This window comes from Wolffia australiana, chromosome 6 (assembly GCF_029677425.1).
Source record: "Wolffia australiana isolate 7733 chromosome 6, ASM2967742v1".
NCBI classification, from domain to species: domain Eukaryota; kingdom Viridiplantae; phylum Streptophyta; class Magnoliopsida; order Alismatales; family Araceae; genus Wolffia; species Wolffia australiana.
In genome coordinates, this window is record NC_135840.1 from 2,875,530 (window position 1) to 2,901,686 (window position 26,157).

The window sequence follows — 26,157 nt, forward strand, 5'->3', positions numbered from 1 at the left end:
TTTCTATGATTCAACCAAGGCTCTATAACACAACACTCACTAAAGAGGATCATCTAACACTCCCCCATGAGCTGGATCATTAATAGCAAACAAGGCCAGATTGATGCATAAGGCATCATACTACAATGAGGTGCTTAGTTAATGTCTGCTAATGAGTTGTAGGAGGTTACATGTAGCATGTAGCTTAAACACATAGGTGATTGTGACACTTGTATACAAGCTCCTTACTGAGAGGACTCATAGGGCACCCTCCCATTATGCTTGTCAAGTCTCCTGCATAAACTAGTTGAGAACATAAAAATGATAAGCTCAATATTAGGTGGTTTTTTACTGGTTATTTAGCAGTTAAATCGTGTGAGGATTGGGCTTATGCAACAAAATTGATAACCTCACTGCTTAGGGCAAGTAAGGGTCGAACCTCAGAGAGCAAGGAAAACAGCAGTATTTCTTTTCCAGTTACTGTAGTTTATCGGTTTGAGATCTTCAGTTTTAATAATCAACATAAATAATCATCAGTAAAAATCCAATTAGTTTCGTTGGAGTGGATGGTAACAATAGCCTCTCAACAGAATAGGAATTTCTTTCTCAAGGTAGTTCACATAACTTGACTATTTACTGATGAGAGGATTTCTCTCAGGTTTACGCTGGTGGAAGAAGCAAAAGGGCAAACACCTGGCACTCTTGTGCTCGGTTGCACCCTGCACGGCGTCCGCTGCACCCGGCCAAGGCCTGTGCTCGGCAGCAGTTGCGCGCTAGGTTTACCCTGCGCGCTGGTTCTGCCTGCGCGCAGCCTTGAGGCTGCGCGCGAGGCGCTTCTTGTGCGCGGGGTTTACCCTGCGCGCGGCCTTGAGGCTGCGCGCGAGGCACTTCCTGTGCGCGGGGTTTACCCTGCTCGCGGAGTTTCCTGCGCGCAGGGAAGGGCACTCAGCCTGGGTGATCCTGGCCTTGCTGCACACAAACTCGGCAGGGCGTGACTCTACTGAACACAACTAGGTTGTGTTCTGCTTCAGCTGAGCTCGACCTTGGGGAGGTTTGTGCGGAGTAGCAACTAATGGAGTATATCAGGAGTTGATGAAATCAAACGCAATGGAAGTAAAAGATGGAGATTTTTAAAAACGAAAATTTCAGATTGATTGAAACACAAACAACCTCAGTTGAAGAATGCTGGAGGATCATGAGGAATGCTTCCAGCTCAACTTGGATTGTCTAAGAGGGAGAAGAGAACAATCCTGAACCAACTCAATCACTCCAACCTCGTGTCACGTCCTATCCGGCGGGTTGGCGATCTTCTTGAGCAGGTATGCTTCAGCTTGCTTCTCCTCCCAGCTCCAATGGCTCATCAGCTACTGGAGGGTCTGCAGAACACCTTCTTCTCCAAGCCCTAGTCTCCTTAGAGAGGAATTCTGGACAACCTCAAAATGAACTCTCAAGAGAGTATTTATAGGTTTCTCTTAACACATGCCCCGGGGGCATTTTTGGAATTTTCTTCTTCTTGAATTTTTGCCAACTCCTCTTGATTCTTTTCATCCTCCTTTGGTTGTCTTAACCTGTTTCTGAACTTACTAACCAAAAAATGTCAAATATAATCCACTTGATTCTTCGAATCAAGTGGGGTTAGTAATTTTATAAAATAATGCATATGCATGACAACTCACATGAATTAACTAAATATTCTTGATGCTTTGATACTTAAAAGTCTAAATATTTGATGACTTATTGAGAGTCATCAAAAAACAAATACACAAATCTAGGGGCATGTGACACTAATATAGATTAGCTTCCCCAATATGCACTAATAGCAATTAGCATCCTCCAAGACTGGTGAATCTATATTCCAAAAACTTTGGTCAGGCCTCCATCAGTGAAGATTTTGGTTTTCACCCAAGAAGCCTCATGTCTTGAACAATACCAAGAGTATGCTTTATTTAACAATACCAAGAGAAGTAATGTGATGTCCCAAGATTGCCTCTGAAAAAATGGAATTCAAGGTAGGCTTTAGTGGTGGAGAAACTTGCTTCATCACTACCTATCATAAAGATGTCATCATTATAAATAGCAATTCTTACCATACGTCCAAATGTGGTCTTTTCCATGATGGTGAGTTCAAAAATGTTGGAAATGTATATGGACTACAATATAATCACACATTCTAGCACTCATTTCATATTCATTGATATAATATGTATGCATTATCATGCATGTGCAATGTTTATTATTGAAGTTCACAAATACATGCAATGACTAGGTGAATTATGATGAAATCATAATATGCAGATCACTTGTCTTTAAACATGTGTTCTAAACATTTATATTTAAAGGATACGCAACAGGGTCATCAAAATATACAGATAAAGTATCATTGTCTAGTCCTATACACGAGTATGGCCAATCCCATAGCGGTTAGTGTGGAGACATTAAGGGGAAATACTGGGCGCTCTTTGGAGAAAAAGTTCACTGAATTAATCCATATGAATCCCTTAATGCTATTATACCTATCATCAATCAAGTTGATTTATGTTACGATTGAGTAAGTGGTCCTCAGATCTGAGACATCAACGAGGAAATATGGATGGACAATTGTGTTTTGAACATGAACTACGAGTTTCTACTCGAGGGATTACAAACCGTTTTAGCTTATATGCATAAAAAAGTCCATGAAGTTGATTCTTTGGTCAATATGGGATCAAGCTTCCCTCAATATTAGTGGAGTTTGACTCAAGAAAGATGTAGTAAAGTCCCAAGCCAAGGTAGTAGAAATATCATATACTTTTCTCTCATATGATTTTAATGTGCATTAGTATTAACTAGAGTGACCAAAAATGGATTATATATACATGGTAATTAATGATAGTAATGGTTCCATAAGAGAGTTAGGCATACTCTTTTATGTCATCTGGGGCACGAGATGTACCTTGGTACCCCAATGGGCCAGCTACTAAAATAATTCATTGGGTTAAATCAATCATGATTAATTAATTTATATATGAGAGTTAATATATAAGGTCATCCCAATAATGGCTATTGACCGATTTATGTTATTAACTACATTGATATATGGGCCCAAAGGGCCACTCAAAGTTTTAGACTTAGGTGAATATACTTAAAGTTCAGGAACTTTTACTAATTGTTCCCGAGGACAAGGACGTTTATGCAATTTTCCCCATACAATATGAGTAGAGGGAGGCAACCTTAGTTGATATCCTTGTGAGTCATTTTGAGTGTCCCCCACCTTTCTTCTCTTCCTCTACCTGTAGTGTTGCTTCTTGTGGGGACTTGATGAAGAGGAAGTCATAGTTCCAAAAATAGATTTTGTAGAAAAAAGAAGATCTACTGCTCTGAAGATTGCGTGGATACATCTAAAACTCTAGTCATCTAAAAGGCTTGATAATGTTTACTTCAAGATTCAAGAAATTGTTGATTTGATTTGTGCAACGGCGATGTTTTTGGTTTTTCTCTGTTCATGGCTTTCAGGTCCATTTTGTGATTACATATTTGGTTGGGGAATCAAGTTCAGATTTTGTCAATTGAAGCCCCAAAATTTCCAACAAACAGTGTACCAAGTGAACCAGATGTTGTAATTAGATCTTGTTTAAGTCAGTCAACAAAACATATGAAATTGCACATGAGAAGATAGCTTGCTTAAATAAATTGACATGAGAAGATTCTCATTGAGTGACACACTGAGGAGTTTTCTCCCTAAAACTACAAGCGACCAAACGAGCCTTATCTCCAGTAATAGAATCATCCAGATTGTACTTGAAGGTTAAGACCCACATTCAAGTCACAATATTGGCATCAATGGAGTGAGGAACAAGGGCAAAAGTAGCTGAAGTTCCTAAAGCCCTTAACTCCAAATATATAGTCTATAATTTAATAATGATAATACAATTTATTTGCATGCCTAGCTCGGCCTAATGAAAAGGCAAGTAAAAATATACTTCATTATCGCATATCACCTGATATGACTATTAACTCTTTTGCAGTGAATATTTAAAGAAAGTGAAACCATGAAATATGGCATTCATTCGTCTCATGTTTCTTGCAATAGAAATGAGAATTGTATTATGTCACAGTGCAACTAATTCACTACTATAAACAACCCTCTATTTTCTCTACTTCAAATTCAGCTCCTTAGTCTTGAATTCATCTCTTTTCCAATACTTCTTCTTTCACTGCTCGATATCAAGGATATCCCACAAAATAACTTTGAACCATCTCTTATTTTGGCCTAAAACCCTATTCCTAAGACACCATTAATGACCTTTCGATACCTAGGTTCATGAGAGTTATTTTGGTTGAAAATAATATTCGGACCTGAACTTTAGCTATAATTCAATTTCTGAATGGCGAGTAGAAGTATATATTGAAGCCATTTGGGAATGAACTCACACCAAAATCAACAACTCCACATTTTTGGAAAACATAAAAAATGATATGGAGAAGGAAAGTTCATCAATTGGACCAAAAAAACATAAAAAGCAAATAAGAGAGGGAAGCAGATGCACCATCAGAAATCAGAATGGAGTTATCTTGAGATAATTTCACACCACCAAAATTCAAAATAAGAAAATCGAGAGAAGATTTGGCAAGGTCTCAACCTTTTCAGTGTATAAGAGAATGATAAAATGGCAAGAAGAAAGGAGAAGCCATCATTATTGCTTCTGATTGATATTATTTGTTGAGGATATAACAAAAGAAATAACACAGGGAAGGGCCAAAGAAAACATCTAATGTAGGAAAAAGGAAATTGAGGCAGATAAGAGGGAAAGAAACACATAGAAAACCACACATACCAAAATTTAAAAATAAATTTTGGGGTAAAAGAGGCAATTTTCCAGAGTAATGATTGAAGAGAAACATAAGATGACGCGGACAAAAATGGAGAAATCAAACATATTCTTTCAAAAACTATGAAAGAGGAAATAATTAATGGAAAAAAGTAAATCAATAAACGGAGTAAAAAAACAATAAAATGTAAAAAAAAATGAGACAGCCTGAGAAGTAAAGACCACAGATCAGTAAAAGAAAAAAGGAAGGGAAAGAACAGGCAAAGGGGTTGGTCAAGTCAGCCAAATGGCGTAGAGGCAGGGGAGGCATCAGACCTGATGATCGCGCCCATGCCGCAGACAACACAGGCAGGGGAGGCAAGCGCAGAGAAGCGAGCGGCGCAGAGGTGGCATCGGTCATGGCCGATGGTGGAGAGACGAGCAAGAGTGGCAAAGCAGAAGAGGGAGGCATCCTCAAGCGGGTCAATGGACTTGTCTGAGGCGCCACGGCGGATGCATACGTCAGCCAGGCTTCGGAGCTCGTCCTGCTTCTCCGGGGGGGCCCTGGAGCAGAGCAGCTCTAGCATCTGCTTCGCATAACCGTAGTTTTGAACTTCCATATTCCTTTTGATCGCTGTTCTTATGCAGCTTATCCGGTGTTTGGCCTGCAGCGGCAGCGACGCGAGGTGACGGGACAGACGTGCCGTCTCCTCCTTGGCACCCACTGCCCCCGCCCCACCCACTCTCTGCAGCCGTCCCATTTCCTATTCCGCCCCAACAAACATCAATGATGACAATAATGATTCAATGATGGCGATGTTTTTGGTTAATAACAGTAGATGCAGATATTAATAGACTCACAAGTATGATGACTATGATGGGGGCATAATTAGTTTTCCATATGTCTAACTTCTTTTCAAAGATGGGAAACATATACATGGCAATAATAACAGTATATACAGATGTTAATAGACTCACAAGTATGATGGCTATGATGGGGGCATAATAAGTTTTCCATATGTCTAACTTCTTTTCACAGATGGGAAACATATGCATGGCAATAATTCCAGTATATACAGATGTTAATAGACTCACAAGTATGATGGCTATGATGGGGGCATAATTAGTTTTCCATAGGTCTAACTTCTTTTCAAAGATAGGAAACATATACCCGGCAACAATAACGGTATATACAGATGTTAATAGACTCACAAGTATGATGACTATGATGGGGGCATAATTAGTTTTCCATACGTCTAACTTATTTTCAAAGATAGGAAACATATACATGGCAATAATAACAGTATATACAGATGTTGATAGACTCACAAGTATGATGACTATGATGGGTTACAATTAGTTTTCCATATGTCTAACTTCTTTTCAAAGATAGGAAATATATTCATATAGAAAGATAGAGTGGATAGAGAGAGAACCTGGAGAAGGGACACAGCTATCTTGTACTGGGCACAGATAGTGGCTTGTGCCTTGACATCAACTCCCCGTGAGAGATCCTTGGCCAGTGCCAGAAATGCCTCATCAAAGCAAGAGAGCGCATCACTGAGCTGGTTCTGCTCCAGGTGGGCCACCCCTGTCTTGAAGCACTCTGCTGCCGCTGCACCACGTGGCACCTAAAAACCGCAATCATCATGCGTGATTATCATTACGAGATCAGACTTTTGGATTCCCAAAAGTGCTTACCTGGCCAGGGAGGACTGCCTTTGGCGGTGGTGCAGGGCCTGATCCGCCAGACCCAGGAGCCATGAGTGCACTTAAATCAACAGGTTGGGAAGTGACTGCAGGCTGGATGGTCAACGGTGAGGCCTGAGACCGCTGCACATTCTGAGGTGGCACGCCACCACCTGGCAATCCAACAGACTCTAAGGACGAGGATTGTGGTGGCGGCAGCGGCTGCTCTGGGCCTGTCGGAGGTACTCCACCATCTGGCAGACCAATGTTGGCAGCTGGACTGACTTTCTCCTGTGGGCTCAGACCAGGAATGGAGGTCACTGGAACGGGTGCCAAGGTGGCGCTGAGCTTCACAGATGATATGGTGTTTTCGAAGAAATCTTCTGGAATTGGCCCTGCTGTCACTCCCATCCCTGCAACCATTGGACCCGATGGTGGTGGAGGCGGCATGGTTGCCCCCGCAAACAGATCAGGTACAGGGGTTGAGGTCAAGGCTGAAGCTGGCTGCAGCATCAGAGGCAGATCTTGGGGTGGAACCAAAAGAGATCTGGTCCTGGATGGAGGCGGAATGACATCCGCAAGCTTGAGCTGCTTGGTGGCCTCCTTGATCTTGTCCACGTCAACAACTGCTGCCTCGGCAGGCTTATCTCTAATTCGTATCTGGAACTTTCGGGTCCTAGAGGTCGCCTCGTCCTCACCACTGCTGCCCCCGTCTCCACTACCACCATAGAGAGACTTCTTGAACTCTGCCTCTGCTCGGGCCTGCTCCTCTGTGCTGCCAGGAGGAATAGCAGCCAGCTGGTCACTGAGGGATGTTCCACTGGGGGCTCTGGATTTGAAGGACAGGGAGAGAGGCGGCTCTGGACGGCCATTTTCCGGGGCTTTGACCAGGCTCTGCTCACTGACTTGTGCCACACGGCCTCGGCCTTTGACCACACCGAGGTAAACACCAATGTGGTCGACGACAATAGAGGGGATGGCATTCTCACTGGTCCTCATGTAGGGCATGACCTCTGTGGCAAGCTCCCACTGAGGGATGTCCTTAATCTTGGTAGGAGTCTTAATTTCCCAGTTTCCACCACCCCATTCAGGGCCTTTGGGGACCATGCTTTCGGCAGCAAAGTTGGCAAAGATGCCCTGCGTCCACCCGGTGGACCGGACTCGGAGGATCCTCTCACAATGGCGCCGAAGCTCAGAGTCGACACCCGCTTCTTCCAGCTTCTGTGCCAGGATTCTCATGGCGCTAGGGTTCAAGTGGCAGATGAACAGGTCCAGCATCCTCTCATAGTCGGCGATCACTTCAAATGTCTCCTTTGCGCTATCAAATTGGCCATAACTGGAAGGAAGTGAAACTGAAAGTCAGCGCATAGAAAGATCCCCTGAACGTTGGTTTTTATGAGGTTGGCAGTATAAGTACTTTATGCAAGCATAACCGAGCTGTCGAAAGCGATGAAACAAGTGGGATGTAGGTGGACATCGAGGATAATCCCTTGATCGAAGGAACTCATCTTTCAATATGGAGAGAGCCGTGGAGAAACGCAGAGCTTTGATTGCATATATGCATCGGAGAACCTATCAAAGTGCACATGTAAAATTTCTCCCAGATTCTAGAGAAAGACAGGACAGCTGAAAAGATAAATAGGACGTGACTGGGAAAGAATGATATGGAAATAAAGGACATGGCAAGAGAATGGTGGAGGTTGGCAGAGAGGTGAATCTTTGTCACAAAAAAGGAAATAAACTAATCAAATTTGGTAAAAAAAGAATCTCCAAACTACCAAAATCTTAAAAAAGCATTATTTGAGAGATTTGGATGGAAAAAAAAAGAAAGAGAAAATACCTGAGTAAACTGAGGACCAGCTTGCGATAGAGAGACAGCCAGATCACCACAGACAGGAGAACCCTTGGCCAAAACATCCAATGATCTTGGAGTGATCCGTAAGCTATCAAACCTTGATTTCCGAGATGATGAAAATTAAGGAGAGTTAAAAGGAGTGATACTGAGTTTTCCAAATTGCGATTCAGAAAAGGCCCATTACCTAGATGTGATCTGGTATAAAATCTCTGGTAGGTCAACTTTCTGTTCGAACTGTTGTTGCATGGTGGCAAATCCAATTAAAAGAGGCTCAAGAAGACCCACAAGACAGCTCCGGACCTCAATTGATTTCTTTCTTCTTGGATTTATATCAGTTGGGGTTACAAACAATAATCTATCATTCAATGCGCCAAGCAGCACTGAATTGATAAAAAAGAAATATATAGTTAAGTTATTTTGAGACATTTATTAGCATGAAATAAAAAAATTATCAGACATACTGACGCACCAGAGTAAGGCATACTAATGGAAAGTATTGGCCGAACTTTGTTGTCCCATCCAAGCATGCACACTATCGTTGCGCTTGAAAATAGAAGTGCAGGCCCAATCCACAGTAATGAACGGAAGTGCAAAGAAGTTAAGAAGATAAACACAACATTTAGATAAAATGATATAAAAAATCCTAGAAGATTGATTAAATGGGTCATTAAGAAGGATATTAAAGGGACTCCTCTAGAAAAATGAGAGGAGCTGCTTGAGATTATGTCAAGATCCTTTGAGACAATTAAAATCCTTTCACTAGTCAATATCCCAGCAACATAACCTCTTAAGGTTTCCTGCCACTGGACCTACAAGAAAAAAAGAATCTCAGATAGAAAACGAACATAATCTTTATGAAAACGCTTCCCTCCATATTTTAAACAAAAGCAACACTCATGTTTACCTGAAGGACAGTTTCATTTGCTTTCAACTTGACCGCCTTCATCCCTTCACTTTTTGTTGTTATGTAATGCCCACCGTCACTAGACAACGAGTACGGTTGGAGGAGGTTTGCCAAAGCAAGGCAATCACCAGAAATGACATACAAGATGGTTGACTCTACACAAGGTATGTCCACTAGAGTCAGTAATTAGTGTTCGACATCCTGCACGCAGACTGGTCAGGATGAGGCACATTTTAGCAAAAACCCAGGCCTTGGGGACAGAACACCAGATGTTCCAAAGGTGTCCCGTCCTACAAAACATGTTGAGCCTCCCACCTGACAGCTGGGTCCTGGGCAGGACGTGGGACGTATCCATGGATGCGTCCTGATCCAAAGTATTGACTTGACCATTTATGTTAGAAAAAAACTCACTCTGAGCATTTGGACTGGACTGGACGGGACTCACATTAAGTCCCGTCCTGTCCTCAATAACAAAAAGCGAAGAAATTATACCAGCCCACCAAAGGATAAGTGAAGTGATTTCTTAGCTTACCAAGCGGGGTAGAAAAGATGTGGTCAACGTCCCCGTCAAAAGAAAATCGCAGATGACCTTGATCTCCTCCAACTCTAGTTTCGGAAAAAGAATTTACATCTAATTCCCCTTCACTTTCCGAATTTTGTTGCACAGAAGCCGAGGGTATAAGATATAAAGATAAACCACTCTTATCCTCATCAAGAACTGCGTACTGGTTCTCCTTGGGCCCCACAAATGCAGCATCTCTTCCTGCAGGACAAGGGGGATGATTAAAAACAAGAGTAATAAAGAGTTATTGCATGTCCTCACCTTTCACCGCACTTCCTTTATTAGAAACTGCCTGAGCATCAGTATGTTCCCAGTAAAGAACAACTTCATGGAGCGAACCGCTGATGCCGCAGACTTGATAAAGTATGAGAAAGAGATGTTGCTTTGAACTGTAAATCATGTTTTTTGGACGGTACTCAATATTCCCAGAGTTCTACAAAGTAGAGTCACATCAAACAACCAAATAAATTAAATTATATACCCGATTAGAATAAATAAATAAGAGTTAAAGATGAATACCGTGGTATAAACCTTCCTGTATATGTTATCTGCGCCAGATGAAAGGTTGTAAGAAATGAGGTTGACGCCATCCATGTAGAATGCTCGGACAGGATAATGAAGAACTCTCTCCTTATTAAAGAAGTTCAGTTCCAAGTGAAATGGCTAAAGACATGAGATATACTAGTCAGCCGTCTATGGGCAAGTTCTGCAAGAAGCTAAAGATATAAAAACTATTGGAATTTACCTGACAGACGGGGACATCCTTCAGTTCATTCCCTTTCTCCGTTATAGCAATGAGAGGCAATTTACTTATGGGGTCATTTTTTGCATGGCCGTCCATGAAATACTACACAACCAGTATTAATTGAAGTTAAAAAAATAAAAAGGGACAGAGGATAAAGGGATTCAATCTAATATTTTTGACATAATTATGTTGCAAAATGAGACGGATATAGAGATAGGATAATTAACCAAGAAATAAAGAATAACAACAGTATTAAGCAGCGGATTCAGTCAAACGAGATAAGGCTCATATCAGTTTATGTTGACAATCTCATAGATGTAATAATAAATAAATAATAAATATTGGAGTATATCAAAGAGAAGAAAGAGCCAGTCAAATTTCAACTTCAGCACTGAGAAATGTACGATTTGGATTTTCAAAAGGGACAAGAAAAGAAATTGTGCAAAAATAATAAGATTTGTTTTTGCAAAAATAATAAGATGGCCATACGCTTTTGAGAAATGCCTTCCTCGCAATATCCGACATAGTAAGTTGACCTCGTCTGCAAAATAAAAAAAATATAATAAAATAGGCCCGTTAGATTGCAAAACATAATGCTGAATCAATACATAAGCAACAATTCTTGTTTGAAATGTTGTCTACTCCTGTTTTCCGCCTTTCTATAAATCGCAAATTTTGGTCCTGTAATCTAAAAATTAGATTAGGCAAGAATATTACAGCTAACAATTTAATTCAAAAAAAAATTACAGCTACCAATTAGGTCTATCTCATATCTACCATGTGTGAAATGGGCCTTGGCCCAGTAACTCAGATAAGTCATTGGATTCTCTTAAAACCCTGGTCTGCTGTATGAGACCCTGCAAAAGTGGCGTTCTTCCCGGGCAGTGAGAATGGTGCTGTGATAAGCACCTTCCAAGGACTTACCAAAGAAGATGAAGCGTCACACGTTGACAAGCACTTCCCGAAGAAGATGAGGAGTCACACGTACAGATCGTCATAAGCACATGCGACATTTTGAATAACTGGCGGGAGGGGAGGCTATAAATAAAGAAACACAAAGGGAGAAGGGCATCGAGATATTTTCTTGTGTCGCAAGGACGTGGGCTAGTGGGGAGATTCTCTGCGCCAGAAGGGGAAGAGCCGATCCGGCATCGATCCTCCACGACATTTTCACATCTTTTACTTCCCTGTCCTTCCTCTCCAAGACTGGGATCTGGATTTATCTTGCATTCTGCTATGTTGTCTTGAAAGGCCATCGATCTCTCCAGAGATCCTTGATTTGGAATTCGTAAGATCGACCAGGGGATCTTATCATGCTGTAGGGTTCAGAAAGAAGAACCTAGACTCGTTTCATGAAAGGGACTGACTTTACTACCACTTTAGTCTGCTAGGAACTTTATGCTGACTTCATAAATAGGTCTATAAGAGAAATACAAAGGTTTGAAATACTGAGAAAGATTAGGTTTGAAATACTGGGAGGTAATCTGGTATTGGGCCTCTTCCTCTTCTGGCCCAAAATCAGTTACAAAGATAAGTGGAATTACAGGGAAACTCAGGATCTGGGCATCAGCGTTCAATATGTTTTCTTCTACAGAACACGATAAACAAACGGTTTTCTGATTGAAAGAGGAAAATAAATTAAGAGGTCCAAACCAGTATCAAACTTTTCATTAAAGTCAGGCAAAAATAAAATAATCTGGATGGTCTATTTTGCTGTTAACATGTACATTGAATTGTAAGAGGATATCTACTCAACGAGGAAGAAAGTAGCCCTCCAGGAAATCAACGATCCAAAAGTAAGAAATAATTTCACACATGATTGCATTGTAAATCAGAAGTCAACCGTCCGACAGAGAGTGTCATACGCAAATCAGAACCAATAATAAAACCCACTTTTCTCAAAACAAAAAAACCTACTTCAACCTGAAGTTTCAGCAGTCAGCCTTCTTTATTGTAACTCTCAAACAACGACTAAAATGTGGATTTAAGGCATAATTACTTAAGCAATTAAAAAAATAGTAATATAAAAACGAAACGCCCTTGTATCCACGATGGATGACAAGTTTTTAGTCATCAAAAATCGATACAATGAGAATATATGTCCAAAAAAACTATGGACTGATGTCAACTTACCCTTTAGAGACTTGTTCTTGCAGCTGACTTTGAAGTCGACGGTCAGCCAGTATCCCTGAAGAGCCCAGGGATAAAAGCCTCTCTTTGAGATTCGCAGCTGGAAGTCAGCATCAAAGATTATGTGCTTTGCATGATTAAAAAAATTTAAGTTTTGCCATTAACAAACAACTGCTAATAGAGAATCAGACAGCCAGGTAATGGACTTCCAATCACACCTGTGGATCCTCTGGCACTTTGGAGAACTGAAAAGAGCTGCTTTCTTGCCTCCCTGGTTAGTCCAGAGCGATTTTTCAGATCCTCCCCAGACGTGATATCCTGTTTTAAAGACATTATAAAAGATGAAACTAATTTTTTTTTACACATAAATGCCACTTTGTTTAGATTCACTTAACCACAAACAGAAGCGCTGCTAAGTTAAGCTTTGGATGAACAGCCAGGTTTTTTATTCGGGGCAAAGGATGAATAGCCCCACCATCTTCAAAAGATAAAATCTTCATGATGTCAATCGATTCAACCGCTGCAGAAAATTAAAATGGCTCATAAAGGAAAGTTGGATAGAAGAAAAGGAAGTGAAAGAGAAAATTAAAAAATGGAAGTCGTATATATTATCATGAAGAAAAGTCAGATTTCAATGTTGGAAGTGGTAATGATGTATTTGCTCACGGACAGACGGAATCAAAACACAGTGCAACTACTTTTCCTTCATTTCAACATATCTCATTCTAGAGGCCCAAGAATCACTATAATTCTATTTTACATAAATAATGCTGCTATCTCTAACAGAAGAACATTATGGATCAAGAAAAGCTTGACCTGCTGATGACAAGCAGGAATGCCATCTACCGAGGAGTGCATTCATTTCTTTGCTTTCATACCCTGTACTTTGTATATTTATGATATTGCCCTTACGAGGATCGTGTTTAAGAGATCTTTTAATAAGTTCGGTAATAACCAGTCAGTATGAATGGCTCACATTGTAACCCTACATAAGTCGTAGGGACCCTTAATGGTGAAACAAGAAAGTCTTCAGGCATTTTAGCCCACTAGGTGCACTTTAGTCATCTCATGTTTAGGGTGTATTGCTTCCTTTTCTTATAAATATGTGTAGCCCTCCCTTGAGGAGGGCAGTCAAGACTTAAGGTAAGATTGGCCTCTTGGCTCACTGTCTCGATCCTCCTTGTCTCAGTCCCGTCCCTTTGACCGTCCAATGATCCCTTATCCCCGTGATTGTCTCACCGGATCCTCAGCCGGCTCGTTCCTGGTCGACCCCTAGCCCCTCTGTTTGACCCTCTTATCATTCCCATTTCGACTCTCCTACCCTGGGAACTTCTACCAGGCCTCGGCCACAACTCACCTCCCAATATGAACCTAGATCAAGGTTCTTATCAGTCTTTTGTTCCTTCCTGCATCATCAGCTAGGGTTCTTAAGGTGCCGCCTCCAGAGTGAGTATTGAAGATGCCAGCTGCTGACAAATGGAGTGGCTCTAGAGTGGTTCCTATAGACAAAAGGTAGAAATCCATATCACAGTTAAGTTAGCTTCAAACTGACATTTCTGGGCATCAACTGACCCATTGTTACCACAATGCAGGTTCATAGAAGTGTGTGGTGGGGACATAGTTAAAGGTACCATGGCAGTAGAGGAGGTCCGCCTTAAGCTATGGAAGAAATTAACGGCATCGGGGTAGGCAGGACTATGGCAGCTAGATACAGGCGTCTTATTCATAGGAGGAGCATCAATGGAGGCCTATGTTGAGATGTATGGCTGGTTACAGATAGTCAATGGGAGTGTCTAGATATGATAGTGTCGGGCTCTCCTTACAGATGGCGCTTAAAGGAGAGAACCAGCTACAGTTGCCATGGAAGTTTGAGGGGCTCCAATGGGATGACAAAGTTGGCTCATGATGGAGGATATGGTCAGCTCCTTCGGAAGACTCCACAGCATCATCATGACTGGACTGGCATCCAGGGATCCCCATGTGGTGACATAGGATGTATCAATGAAGGACGGATACCAGCTTTCTGAGACTGTTTGGATTCCAGGCCCTGAGGGTACCTTCATGATATGGCGCTTTCTCTGCCAGCACCACAACCATCTTAGAGAAGGGGTACATCGTGGCAAAACAAAGGAGTCTTTCCCCATATGGAGACAGGAGGGGAGAAAAACAAGACCTATCATGCATTCAGGGGGAGCAAAAGCCTCAGATACATCTATATAGAGACACAATATCCATCGAGGGGTCAAACAGGACGGGGTCCACCAACAAAGGTGTCAAAACTGGACCAGGATTAGACGGAGCCGAGGTCACCAAAAGAATTTGATACCACACCCATTGATAGCCAGAAGACTCTGTTACTGCACATAATGAAGATACCACCAACAATGATGGAGACAAGACAGCAGACAGAGCTAGCCGGACAAAGTCAATAGTTGATGACTCGAGAAACCAAGTGTCACCAAAGGTGGACATTGGGAGGTCTAAGTTGGATCGGGGACTGTGATATTTGCACAAGAAGAGACAAGCCGAGCTGAAGTGGGACAATGCACATGGGAGGTTGAGGGCACCTCACAGGACTAGGCGAATCACAAAGGGGGATCTTATACAGTTTAAGGGTGTGATATACCATCCAGTGGAAATGGGGATTGAAGGATGAAAAATATGGAAAAATCAGAAAAATGGGCGTTTAAGGGTGGTGTCCAGGAAGAACAGTAGACTATGGATAGCAAGGCAAGCAAACTGGGAAAAATGCTGAGCCGAGACAAGATCAAACGGAAAAGACCACAAGACAGGTGGATGCTATGGAGAAGGAGATTGAGGAGCCCCCTACGGCTGATGAGGAAGAGGAAGAGGAGGCAAAGAACAACCATCATATGAACCAGCAAGTATGTGTGATGGCCAAGGCATTGGAGCTGCTGAGAGTGCAGACGCAGGGAGGGGAGATATCTGGTCAGAATCAACAGTTGTGCAGAGTGGTAGGAAGATACCTGCAGGAGTGGAGTGCCACGGTGGCCTGTCTGCAGGGGACGGTGCTGGAAAGTTATGAGGCAAAGAATTGGAACCTGGTCGGGTGAGGCCTGCTAGAGGGTTTCCTGGCAGTAAGTGCTATTGGTTGACCTCGGGATTTGGTGGTGGCTTGGAAAGAGACTGCATTTTCGAAAGAGGGATCATGGATGGTACAATTTGCAGTAGTAGTGAAGCAAGAAAAGGCGGAGCAACAACTTTGAGTATATTTTGGCATTGGCTAGCAGTCTAGTTAATGCCGCTCTGAAAGACACTCTAGGGGAGGAGATGAATGTAGTGGTCTCCTTCTTCCATGGTATCCTAATGCTGTTTGGAGGGGGGACTCCTATGTGACACTGGAGATGGGGAATAGACTCCGTGGCTAGTGAGGATGGGACCCAGGTTTGGTAGCCTTATGGTCTTTCATTTCCATAACAGGGTTGCAGGAAATGTGCCCTGCAGACCGCGTGTACACATGGCGCAGTACGAGAGAACCTACCACGCTCTCTCGACTGGACAGATTCCAATGCTTGGGGGAACTGTTGGAAAGGCAGAGTCATGAAGGCCAGAGCAGGTCTACATACTTCAATGTGGATAGATAGTGAATAAGGGAGAAAGGTTTAAGGGAAGAGGTGGAGTTGTGGCGGCAGGTCCAGCCTGGGCAGGGTGTGGAGGTAAGATAGGCCAATAAACTTGTAGGGCCACTGCAGCATCTTTTGGGGTTAGGAAGCAAATCCTAGAGGGGAGGAACCGCAGGTAGAATGACGCCCTATCAAGAATCTGACAGGTGGATGGCAAGGAGGATATATGAAGCTAAGCAGAAGAAGACATAAGGGAAAGACAACGTGCAGGGATGTGGAGGAGGAAGATAAGAACCTGGAAATAAATTCGAAGCAGAGATCCCTGAAACTGTGGCTGAAAGAGGGCTACGCTAACAAATTTTATCACCTGGTGGTGAATAGATGAAGGAGATCGAATCAAATATTGAAGGAGATGGGGAATCAGGAGTTAGGCCACAAGCAGTGGGCGGCACCAAGCAGGCCACTTTAGGGGCAGTCTACAGGCAAGGGACCTGAAGCTGGTAGCAATGGAGTGGCAGAGGGGCAACTAGGGTGATACAAGAGCAGCAGACTGTTCTAGTGAGGCTTTTCACCAAGCAGCTCCAAGGGTTAAATGGAGAAGGAACCGGGTTTTAGACAGATTTTCAGTATTCTTCTTCACTGAGTTCTTGGAGCTGGAAGGGTCAGAGGTCATGGAAGAGTTCCAGAGAGGTAACTATGCACTACAGCAGCTCAAATGCTCACACCACATCCTCCTATCATAGCGCCAAGGGGCTGTCCACATTGGTGATTTTAAAGGCACTCTGAAATTGCTGAAAGCACTCCGCCAATCTGAAAAGGCCCAACTTCATTTCAGAACACGCCCCTTTTCCTATTGGGAAATTCTGTTGCTATGATGAGAATATTTGTGGCACAGATCAATGGAACCATTCCAGTCCCCATCACACAGCTGCCCATGCAAAACACATCCAAATGGGACAATGAGGTTCAAAATAGTCCATTCCAGTTAGAAGGTATCCAACTGGCAATGGCCTACTTCTACCCATGAACGTGGACTATTTCCCATTGCAATGGCTGTCTCCAAGTCGCAATAGTAGGTGATGGCTGATGAAGCCTGAAATATCCGTCTGAGCAGCAGAAAGTACATACTATCAGAAATGGGTCATGATTTAGGATGCTGAAATTGTGGGATTTGTTATTGAAAACGGAAGCAGAACATGGTTATTGATCCTCTCTCTAGAATACATTCCTTATCATCACTTTCACAAGCTTTCCGCCTAAATAGATCCTTATCAATGGCCAGGTCAAGAAGGATCTAAAATTGAATATGACCTTTCATTGCCTCCTATGCCTGAGTTAGACCAACAGTTGATTCTTCAAGATCAAATCATGCCGCTTCTCTAGCAACTGATAAAGCCCAAGCGTTGAGGAATAAAAAAAGCAGATCTCATATTGAGACCTTCAGTTCCGGCAGGAATACATAGTTAATATTTGGAAAAGCCCATATGGAATGAAAGCCCAGGCTAAGGGCAAGATAGAAAGTTAATGCACAGGCTCTTGAGACAGTTTGATGTCATACAAAGGATTTGCTCAGCAGCTTAAACACAAGGCCACCAACCAGAATCCCAAATTCATCTAGTCTTCCACATCTCCCAATTAATCAAAGCCACTTCCACGGTCTCAGACCAAAACAGAGGGATGGATTGTCCCACTTTGACTTCCGGGATGGAATTAAATCAGAAGTGGAAGGATTGTCCATCATTTGAAGCTACTTGGGGAAAAGAAACAGTAATTTGCCAAAAGTATACTGATTTTCACCTGGGGACAAAGAAAAAGTCACAGAACAGCATGCCTTTATTAAAATGCGTCATGCTCAAATGATGATTTTTTGAAAACCAGGAAGCTGAAGAACTTTACATTCATATGATAGAAGCAACCAAACCTGCAAGCTCAAAGAAGTTTGCCAGCATGGGTTGCTTATTTGGATTTGTAATAACCCGTGTCTTCCATACTTGAAGCCCGCCATTTCTTGACACAGTGACAAGAAGCGAAAGGAATGTAATCCATGAAACGGACGTAATGGGGGAAGAACCAACCTGAGTTCTGGAATCACCACAGAAAGTTCGAATGAAAACACAGAATCTAAATAGGCACAAATTACGTAAGACAAGAAAACCAAATTTGGATCAAGAAGAATATTTTTTGAATTGAGAACAGATAAGAGTGATGCCAAAAAAAAGTAAAATTATTAATGTATCGCCCATATCTGAAAATTGAGCTATAGTGTCACGCCAAAACAAAATTTTCTCCTTAAAGGACTGTTGGCATGGGTGCCAAAATTACTCACATTCCAATCATGTTTGGTCTTTCCGTGGAAACATCCCATGCCAAAAGTGCACCACTTCTGTCACCAACAAAAATCCACTCTAAAGTTGGATGAAATGCAAAAGCGCCGGCACCAACGAGTTTGATTGTGCTGTCAACTTCACAATATAAAACAAATTCAGGAAAAACAACTTGTAATGTACAAATAAGTAGCAATGTAGCAAAAAGATAACATCCAAGTCAGCAGAATCTTACGTTGAAGTGTATAAAGAACAGCATAAGTGTTTATGTTGTACGCACGAATCAGGCCATCAGCATAAGCAACGTACTATAGTACAATGGAAAAAAAATGAGTACAATGGAAAGGAAATGAGGACAAAGAAAGGATTGATCTGTTGTGTTCAGGCTGTAAAAATTACGGTTGAAATAAAAAATTACCAGAAATGGTAAGCGTGGATGGCAGGCGAGATTCACAATGGGTTTCTTTAGATCTGTTTTTATTTTTGTAGGTGGTCTACCTCCTTCGATGGTCCCGACAGCTTTATTCAGAAACAAATTATAATTTTAGAAAACATAAAAATTAAAAGTTGGGACCCGCAATATTTTATAAAATAAGTCGACCTGTGACGCTCATCCGTCTGTGGAAACCAAAAAATACAACAGGTAAAAGTGGGGTCAACGCAAGATGAACTTCTGCATCTGATGAAACATGCTCTGTCCTCTTTTCCGGAGAATGTAGAACAAAGCTCTGCTCTGTGTCAAAATCGCAAGACCGAATCGTACAGTCCTGCAATAAACGAGAAAAATGTTTGAGACGAATTTTGTTCATAGAGAGAAAAAGTGAAAATATCGATTAATTGTAGATTCTGTTTCCAATGATTTAAAGCTGACATACTTCTCTATTCTTAAAAAGGAAGTCAATAAGGTCCCCATCATATCTAGGGTTATTCACGTAATTTTCCCTTCAATGGCACGTCATAATTTTTTTGGGGTGTTTTTCATTTTAAATAAAAGTGACCATCCCGTCTGTGCAGTGACCATCCCGCTCCCCTCCAGCCAACATCCATACAAGACTCTCTACATACACAGAGAATCATTCCAGCGTCATCTCTGTCGCTTCTGTCCTCTCCTCAACAAGAACTCTGGGGTTCTTATCAGAAATCAGCATATTGGAATATATCTTGGTTTCTTCGCACGTAATCTTCAATAAGTGGAAAATCTCTATATACGATTTCCACAGTAAATACTAAAAAATATCTGGCATAATTAAGAACAAGTAAATCTTCGCACACATTAGGACATTCCGCAGGTAATAAGTAATTTCCTATTTCACAAAAGATTCAAACGCTTGAATAGCGTCCCAGCAACAGATTTCATCAGGCAAACACGGAACTTATTGATGGCAACAAAATTACATCCTAATTAGATAAAGATAGTATAAGAAAATCCAGAAGAAAACATAAAACAGCACCAACTTTTAGAGAAAGGCATATTTCTCTATAACATGTTTTCTCTGAGCGTAAGGGTTGAATATTCTTTTTGAAGAGGTTCGGACAAATACTTGTGCAATGGTCAAAGAAGATACAACCTTACATTTTTATTTTTTCACAGGGTTGAAAGGCGAAATAACTTTTTTAACTTACAGTGCATTTGAATTCCCTGCCCTCTTCTTAATAATTTTAATAACCGTTCCAGACAGCTTGAATTGTTCTATCCTCGCCAGCCAAAAACTCGCAAATATTTAGTTCCAGGATTTCAAAAGATACTGAGGAACTGAACTCTTTGAAGGTAAACAAGACCATTTGAATTATTAAGTTTGATCAATGAACTAAGGAGAATATGTGGCCTGATCTTATAGGACCGGGAGATAACATTTTCCCATCCATTTTCTCAAACAGAATCTGTACTATTCAATAAATCTCAGAAAGATGATAAAAACCATAAAATTTCCAACAACTCCCATTTTCGCACGTTAAAAAATAATCTTATAAAAATCATACGAACGTTTAAAGGACTGAGTTAATTCCCAGAATCATAAAAAAATTTGATGGGGAATAGAATAATAGAAAATTGTATTCAACCTACCTCAAGAATAGAGATCACGGCATGTCGACTTGTGGGACTATATGCCATTCGGACAACTGGTGAACCGACCTCAATGGAGCAAATCTTACACCCACTAAATGCATCAAATTCTGCATGAAAGAATATAAAGTTATATGATCAAGAATATAAAAATCAATCCAAGTCAATAAAAAATCTTTCAGAAACCACATCAAAACTCTTGACAAACAGTCATGTGGGTAGAGCAGAGAAAAAAATACCGGGTATATTTCAAGGGGTTTCACCATTTACCCAAAAAGATGCAGGGATCGAAGCTAAAACTAAACAATGAAGACTTTCGAATTCTTCTGTATTCACTGAACTGCAGTGTTCAATCAAAGGATAAGATGTTGGGTCACTGGACATGAATCGAAAGAAATAACATGGATCACCAGCTAATGAAGTTCCCCCGATCGAGATGACTTCAATAATATTTCCACTTACAAAAAATCGAGACATTCAAAACATAAAATAAAAATTTCGGAACAACAGCTTAGGTGGCATTTTCTCAAACGGTTGCATAGATTGAAGCTAAAACTAAAAAAACGAATACATCCGAATTCTCAAGTTTCAATCAAAAGGTATGATCTTGGCTCACTGAATGTAACATGGATCACCAGACGATAAAATCCCAACATTTCCACTCGAGAAAAACCAGAAATTCATTAGAAATGAGTAAAGTTTCAGACGAACGGCCAAGGCAGCCAAAACCGGAATAATTACCGACAATATGAGTGCCGATAGCAACGGCGATCAAGCCTTGGACAGGGTGGAAAGCCGCGGCGTGTGGCTGCAAAGTCTTACTCCCCCGGCCGACGTGCCTAAGATCAAGACGAAGCACTGATTCCCACTCCATCCCTAATCTTCTCCTCAGCCGACTAAGACCACCAAAATCAATTCGACAAACACTCCATCCTCAGCGCTAATCAATCTCCAAACCAGATTTGGAGGTTCTCTCAAGCTCAAATCCCACTCCACCGCTACCGATCTCAACAGCCGACTACGACGACCAAAATCGAGGCGAGAAACGCGCCGTTCTCCGCTTTAATCAATCTATAAACCTGATTTGGAGGTTCTTCCTAGCTGAAATCGCACTCCACCGCTACCGTTCTCATCAGCCGGCAACGACCATCAAAATCAATGCGAGAAACGCGCCGTTCTCCGCTGTAATCAATCTGAAAACCAGATTTGGAGGTTTTTCCTAGCTCAAATCCACTTCCACCGCGTCGGATTTCGCAAGATCTTCCCCCGATCCTCCACTTTCTGAAGAATACGAGATCCAGCGGCAACATGAACATGAACGATCTTCGCAAATCGAAGCGGTACGCTGTTCCGCTGGATCATCTTAAGGACCACGCTGAGTGACGCCAGGAGATGACGGGACGGGGCCGGACCCGAGTCTTTTCGCTCAATTGGGGGGAATACTACTTATCAGCATGAACTCCAGTTTTTGTCAGCCAGGCAGCAAGAACTTTCATACTTGTTCAAAAAATAGCACGAACCAATAAGAAGACGCCAAGTGGCGTCTTCTTTTTTTTTTTTGTCAGCGATGGTCAAGTGCTGACGTGGTAGCCAGGTGGACTCCACGGTGGCATCCACATCTACGGCCGCCGACGCCGGGCGTCTCCGGCCGACGCCGCCGCGCGTCTCCGGCTGCCGACGCCGCCGCGCTTCTCCTTCTTCTTCTTCTTCTTCTTCTTCTTCTCCTCCTCCTTCTTCTTCTTCTTCTTCTTCTTCTTCTTCTTCTTCTCCTCTTCGTCCTTCTTCTCTGCGGTTTGACATTTGTAGACGCCATTATCAAAAGAGAGGAAGCGTTGGCGGCCGGAGACGCGCGGCGGCGTCGGCGGCCGGAGACGCGCGGCGTCGGCGGCCGGAGACGAGCGCCATCGGCGGCCGGAGTTGTGGATGCCACCGTGGAGTCCACCTGGCTACCACGTCAGCACTTGACCATCGCTGACAAAAAAAAATAAGAAGACGCCACTTGGCATCTTCTTATTGGTTTGTGCTATTTTTTGAACAAGTATGAAAGTTCATGCTGCCTGGCTGACAAAAACGGGAGTTCATGCTGATACGTAGTATCCCCCCCCCTCAATTGCATTCGCTAAAGTATTTATATTTGTGCTAGTAATTTTAATTAAGATATTATTTGTATTATTTGTTCTCAAATTGATTTAATTATTATATTGTATTTTCTGATTGTGATGTTCCCCTGCATCATTTTAGGGATCGTGCCCGATGACGCCAGGAAATGACGAGATGGAATGGGATGAGAGTCTTTTCTCTTAATTGTGTTCGCTGAAATATTTTTATTTGTGCGAGTAATTTTAATTAAATTTTATTCATTTTTTTACTCGGAAATTGGTTTACATATTTCGTTGGGTTTCCTGATTGTGCTGTTCCGCTGGATCATCTGAGGTATCATGCTGAATGACGCCACAAAATCCTACGACGGGACGGGACGAGAGTCTTTTCGCTCAATTGAGTGTATATATTCTTGCTAGTAATTTTAATTAAGATTTGTTCGTTTTATTTGCTCGGAAATTGGTTTAAATATCTTATTGTGTTTTCTGATTGTGTTGTTCTGTTGGATCATCTTAGGGATCATGCCGGATGACGCCAGGAAATGACGAGACAGGCTCCGGGATGAAAGTCTTCGCTGTTAAGATTAAGATTTGTTCGTTTTATTTGCTCGGAAATTGGTTTAAATATCTTATTGTGTTTTCTTACTGTGATGTTCCGCTGGATCGTCTTAGGGATAATGATGGATGAAGCCAGGAAATGATGGGATGGGACAGGACAAGAGTCTTTTTCGGTGAATTGTGTTCACTAAAGGATTTATATTTGTGCTAGTAATTTTTGTTAAGATTTTATTCATTTTATTTGTTCCAAAATTCATTTTCATATCTTAGTATGTTTTCTGATTGTGTTGTTCCGCAGGATCATGTTAGGCGTCATGCGGAATGACGCCTAGAAATGATCAGATGGGACGGGACGAGAGTCTTTTCGCTCAATTGAGAGTGTATATATTCATGCTAGTAATTTGAATTAAAATTTTGTTCATTTTATTTGTTCAAAAATTGGTTTAAATATCTTATTGTGTTTTCTGATTGTGCTGTTCCGCTGGATCATCTTAGGGATCATGCTGGATGATGTCAGGAAATGACGAGTTAGGCCCCCTGATAAGAATCTTTTCGCTCAATTATATTCCCTAAATTATTTATATCTGTGCTACTGATTTAATTATGATTTGATTTGTTCAGAAATTTGTTTAAATAGTCTATTGTGATGTTTTGCTGGATCGTATTAGGGATAATGATGGATGACGCCAGGAAATGATGGGACAGGACAGGACAGGAGTCTTTTTGGTGAATTGTGTTCACTAAAGGATTTATATTTGTGCTAGTAATTTTAGTTAAGATTTTATTCATTTTATTTGTTCCAAAATTCATATCTTAGTGTGTTTTCTGATTGTGTTGTTCCACTGGATCATGTTAGGCATCACGTTGGATGACGCCTGGAAATGAATAGACGGGATGAGATGAGAGTCTTTTCGCTCAATTGAGAGTGTACATATTAGTGCTAGTAATTTGAATTAAGATTTTGTTTGTTTTATTTGATCCGAAATTAGCTTAAATATTTTATTGTGTTTTCTGATTATGAGTCATCCAATACTTTTAGGTTGATATCTATTTTATATATTGAGCCGATTTTATTTTTATTTAGATTTGGGTTAATGTTTTGGGAAGGGGTTTTTTTATGATTACAACAACTTTTGGTGCAACTAGGCATGTTCCTGTTGAAGAGAGAGCAACTTTTGGTTGATTGTTAGGTTTTTTTGAGGTGACTATATTACTTGGAGGAATTTTCAATTCTCCAAAAATAACCCTAGGAATTGAGAATAAAAAAAATAAAAAATAAATATTTGAATCTGGAATAATAATTATCTGCCAAAACCTTATGTTAGAGATGTAAGTACATTTTCAGTTTTTTTGCAGCTGCTTTAGTAACCCAGAATATATCTTGACTTTAATCCCTAACTCTTGATGCACAAGATTTGCTGTTATTTAAATCCATAACCAGAAACTAGGGACATTGAATCATCAAGGATATGGAACAACACCCATGAATCATTTTTTGCAAAAAATGCAAACACCCTTACCTTCAAAATGGCTGAGATTCCTATAATTTTCTATGCCATTATGTTAATCACTATTGGGTATCATAATCTGAATTAATTAAACTAAATTCTCACACTCATGAATCATTTTTGCAAGTTACTCTTCTATGGAGAGGCTCAAGTTTGAACTGGTTCAACCTAGTTCGCATCTCTTTTAGTTTGTTAATATGTAACATATATACTTATTAGTACTAATTTATAGGGGTAAAATTTATGAGAACAGAAAATAAGTGTGTTATTAGCCCAGGTACCCCCTCATATCAGAGGAAGGCAAGAACAATTCTATAAGAACAAAACAGCCCTTCTAGCTTGGATTTTAGTCATAGTTTCAACTAGAGTCTAAAATCAGCTATTTTAGTAAAAAATACACTTATTAGTACTAATTTATAGGGGTAAAATTTATGACAACATAAAATAAGTGTGTTATCAGCCCAGGTACCCTCGCGTACCAGAGGAAGGCAAGAGCAGTTCTGTAAGAACAAAACAGCCCTTATAACTAGGATATTAGACATAGTTTTAACGAGAGTCTAAAATCACCTATTTTAGTAAGAAATTAGTATGAAATTAGCCATATTTATAAAATGGTGTATAGAAGTTAGAGTTACAGGTAATAAGTTTAAATATATCATATTAGAAAAGTTTAAATTATAAATGAGAATGCAAGGATTGGCTGTGAGGCTTAGTACTTGGAGGCTTCGCCGATTGAGAACTCCTCATCTCAGTCCAAGGAGGCTTCGCCGATTGAGAACTCCTCAGCAAAGGCAATGGAGGCTTTGCCAATTGAGAACACCTTAGAGGCTTCGCCAATTGAGAACACCTTAGAGGCTTCGCCAATTGAGAACACCCTAGAGAGGCATCGCTGATTGAGATCACATCAGGCTTTAGAGGCTTCGCCGATTGAGAACACCTCGAGCTCGTTTACTCATGGTTAAACAAACCCCTTATTTTTAGAAGGGCAAGTTTCTATGAAGCAATCCTATAACAATCTTGATACATTGATGAAACATATAACAAAACTTGCCCTTCTAAAAATAGGGGGTTGCTTAACCACAAGTAAACGAGCTCGAGGTGTTCTCAATCGGTGAAGCCTCCAAAGCCTGAGGTGATCTCAATCGGCGATGCCTCTAGGGTGTTCTCAATTGACGAAGCCTCTAAGGTGTTCTCAATCGGCGAAGCCTCACAGCCAATCCTTCCTCTCTCATTTATAATTTAAACTTTTCTAATATAATATATTTTAACTTATTACCTGTAACTCTAAATTCTATAATCCCTTTTATAAAAATGGCTAATTTCATACTAATTTCTTACTAAAATAGCTGATTTTAGACTGTCGTTGAA

General features: G+C 41.2%; 1 protein-coding gene across 1 annotated transcript; it reads right to left on the reverse strand.

Moving 5' to 3' along the window:
* Positions 1 to 4,926: 4,926 nt before the first annotated feature.
* LOC144704853 (Transducin/WD40 repeat-like superfamily protein) lies at positions 4,927 to 21,957 on the reverse strand. The gene is made up of 24 exons (XM_078577412.1): positions 21,366 to 21,957; positions 20,625 to 20,734; positions 19,161 to 19,326; positions 18,978 to 19,078; positions 18,795 to 18,867; positions 18,562 to 18,697; positions 18,157 to 18,317; positions 13,047 to 13,171; positions 12,870 to 12,969; positions 12,655 to 12,751; positions 11,011 to 11,062; positions 10,522 to 10,623; positions 10,296 to 10,439; positions 10,038 to 10,209; positions 9,747 to 9,977; positions 9,215 to 9,369; positions 8,991 to 9,119; positions 8,780 to 8,897; positions 8,495 to 8,690; positions 8,296 to 8,407; positions 7,873 to 8,027; positions 6,468 to 7,791; positions 6,203 to 6,397; positions 4,927 to 5,530 (listed from the first exon to the last, which is right to left on the reverse strand). The coding sequence occupies exons 1-24, from the start codon at positions 21,496 to 21,498 to the stop codon at positions 5,066 to 5,068; spliced, it is 4,752 nt and encodes a 1,583-aa protein (XP_078433538.1). The 5' UTR covers positions 21,499 to 21,957; the 3' UTR covers positions 4,927 to 5,065.
* Positions 21,958 to 26,157: the final 4,200 nt, after the last annotated feature.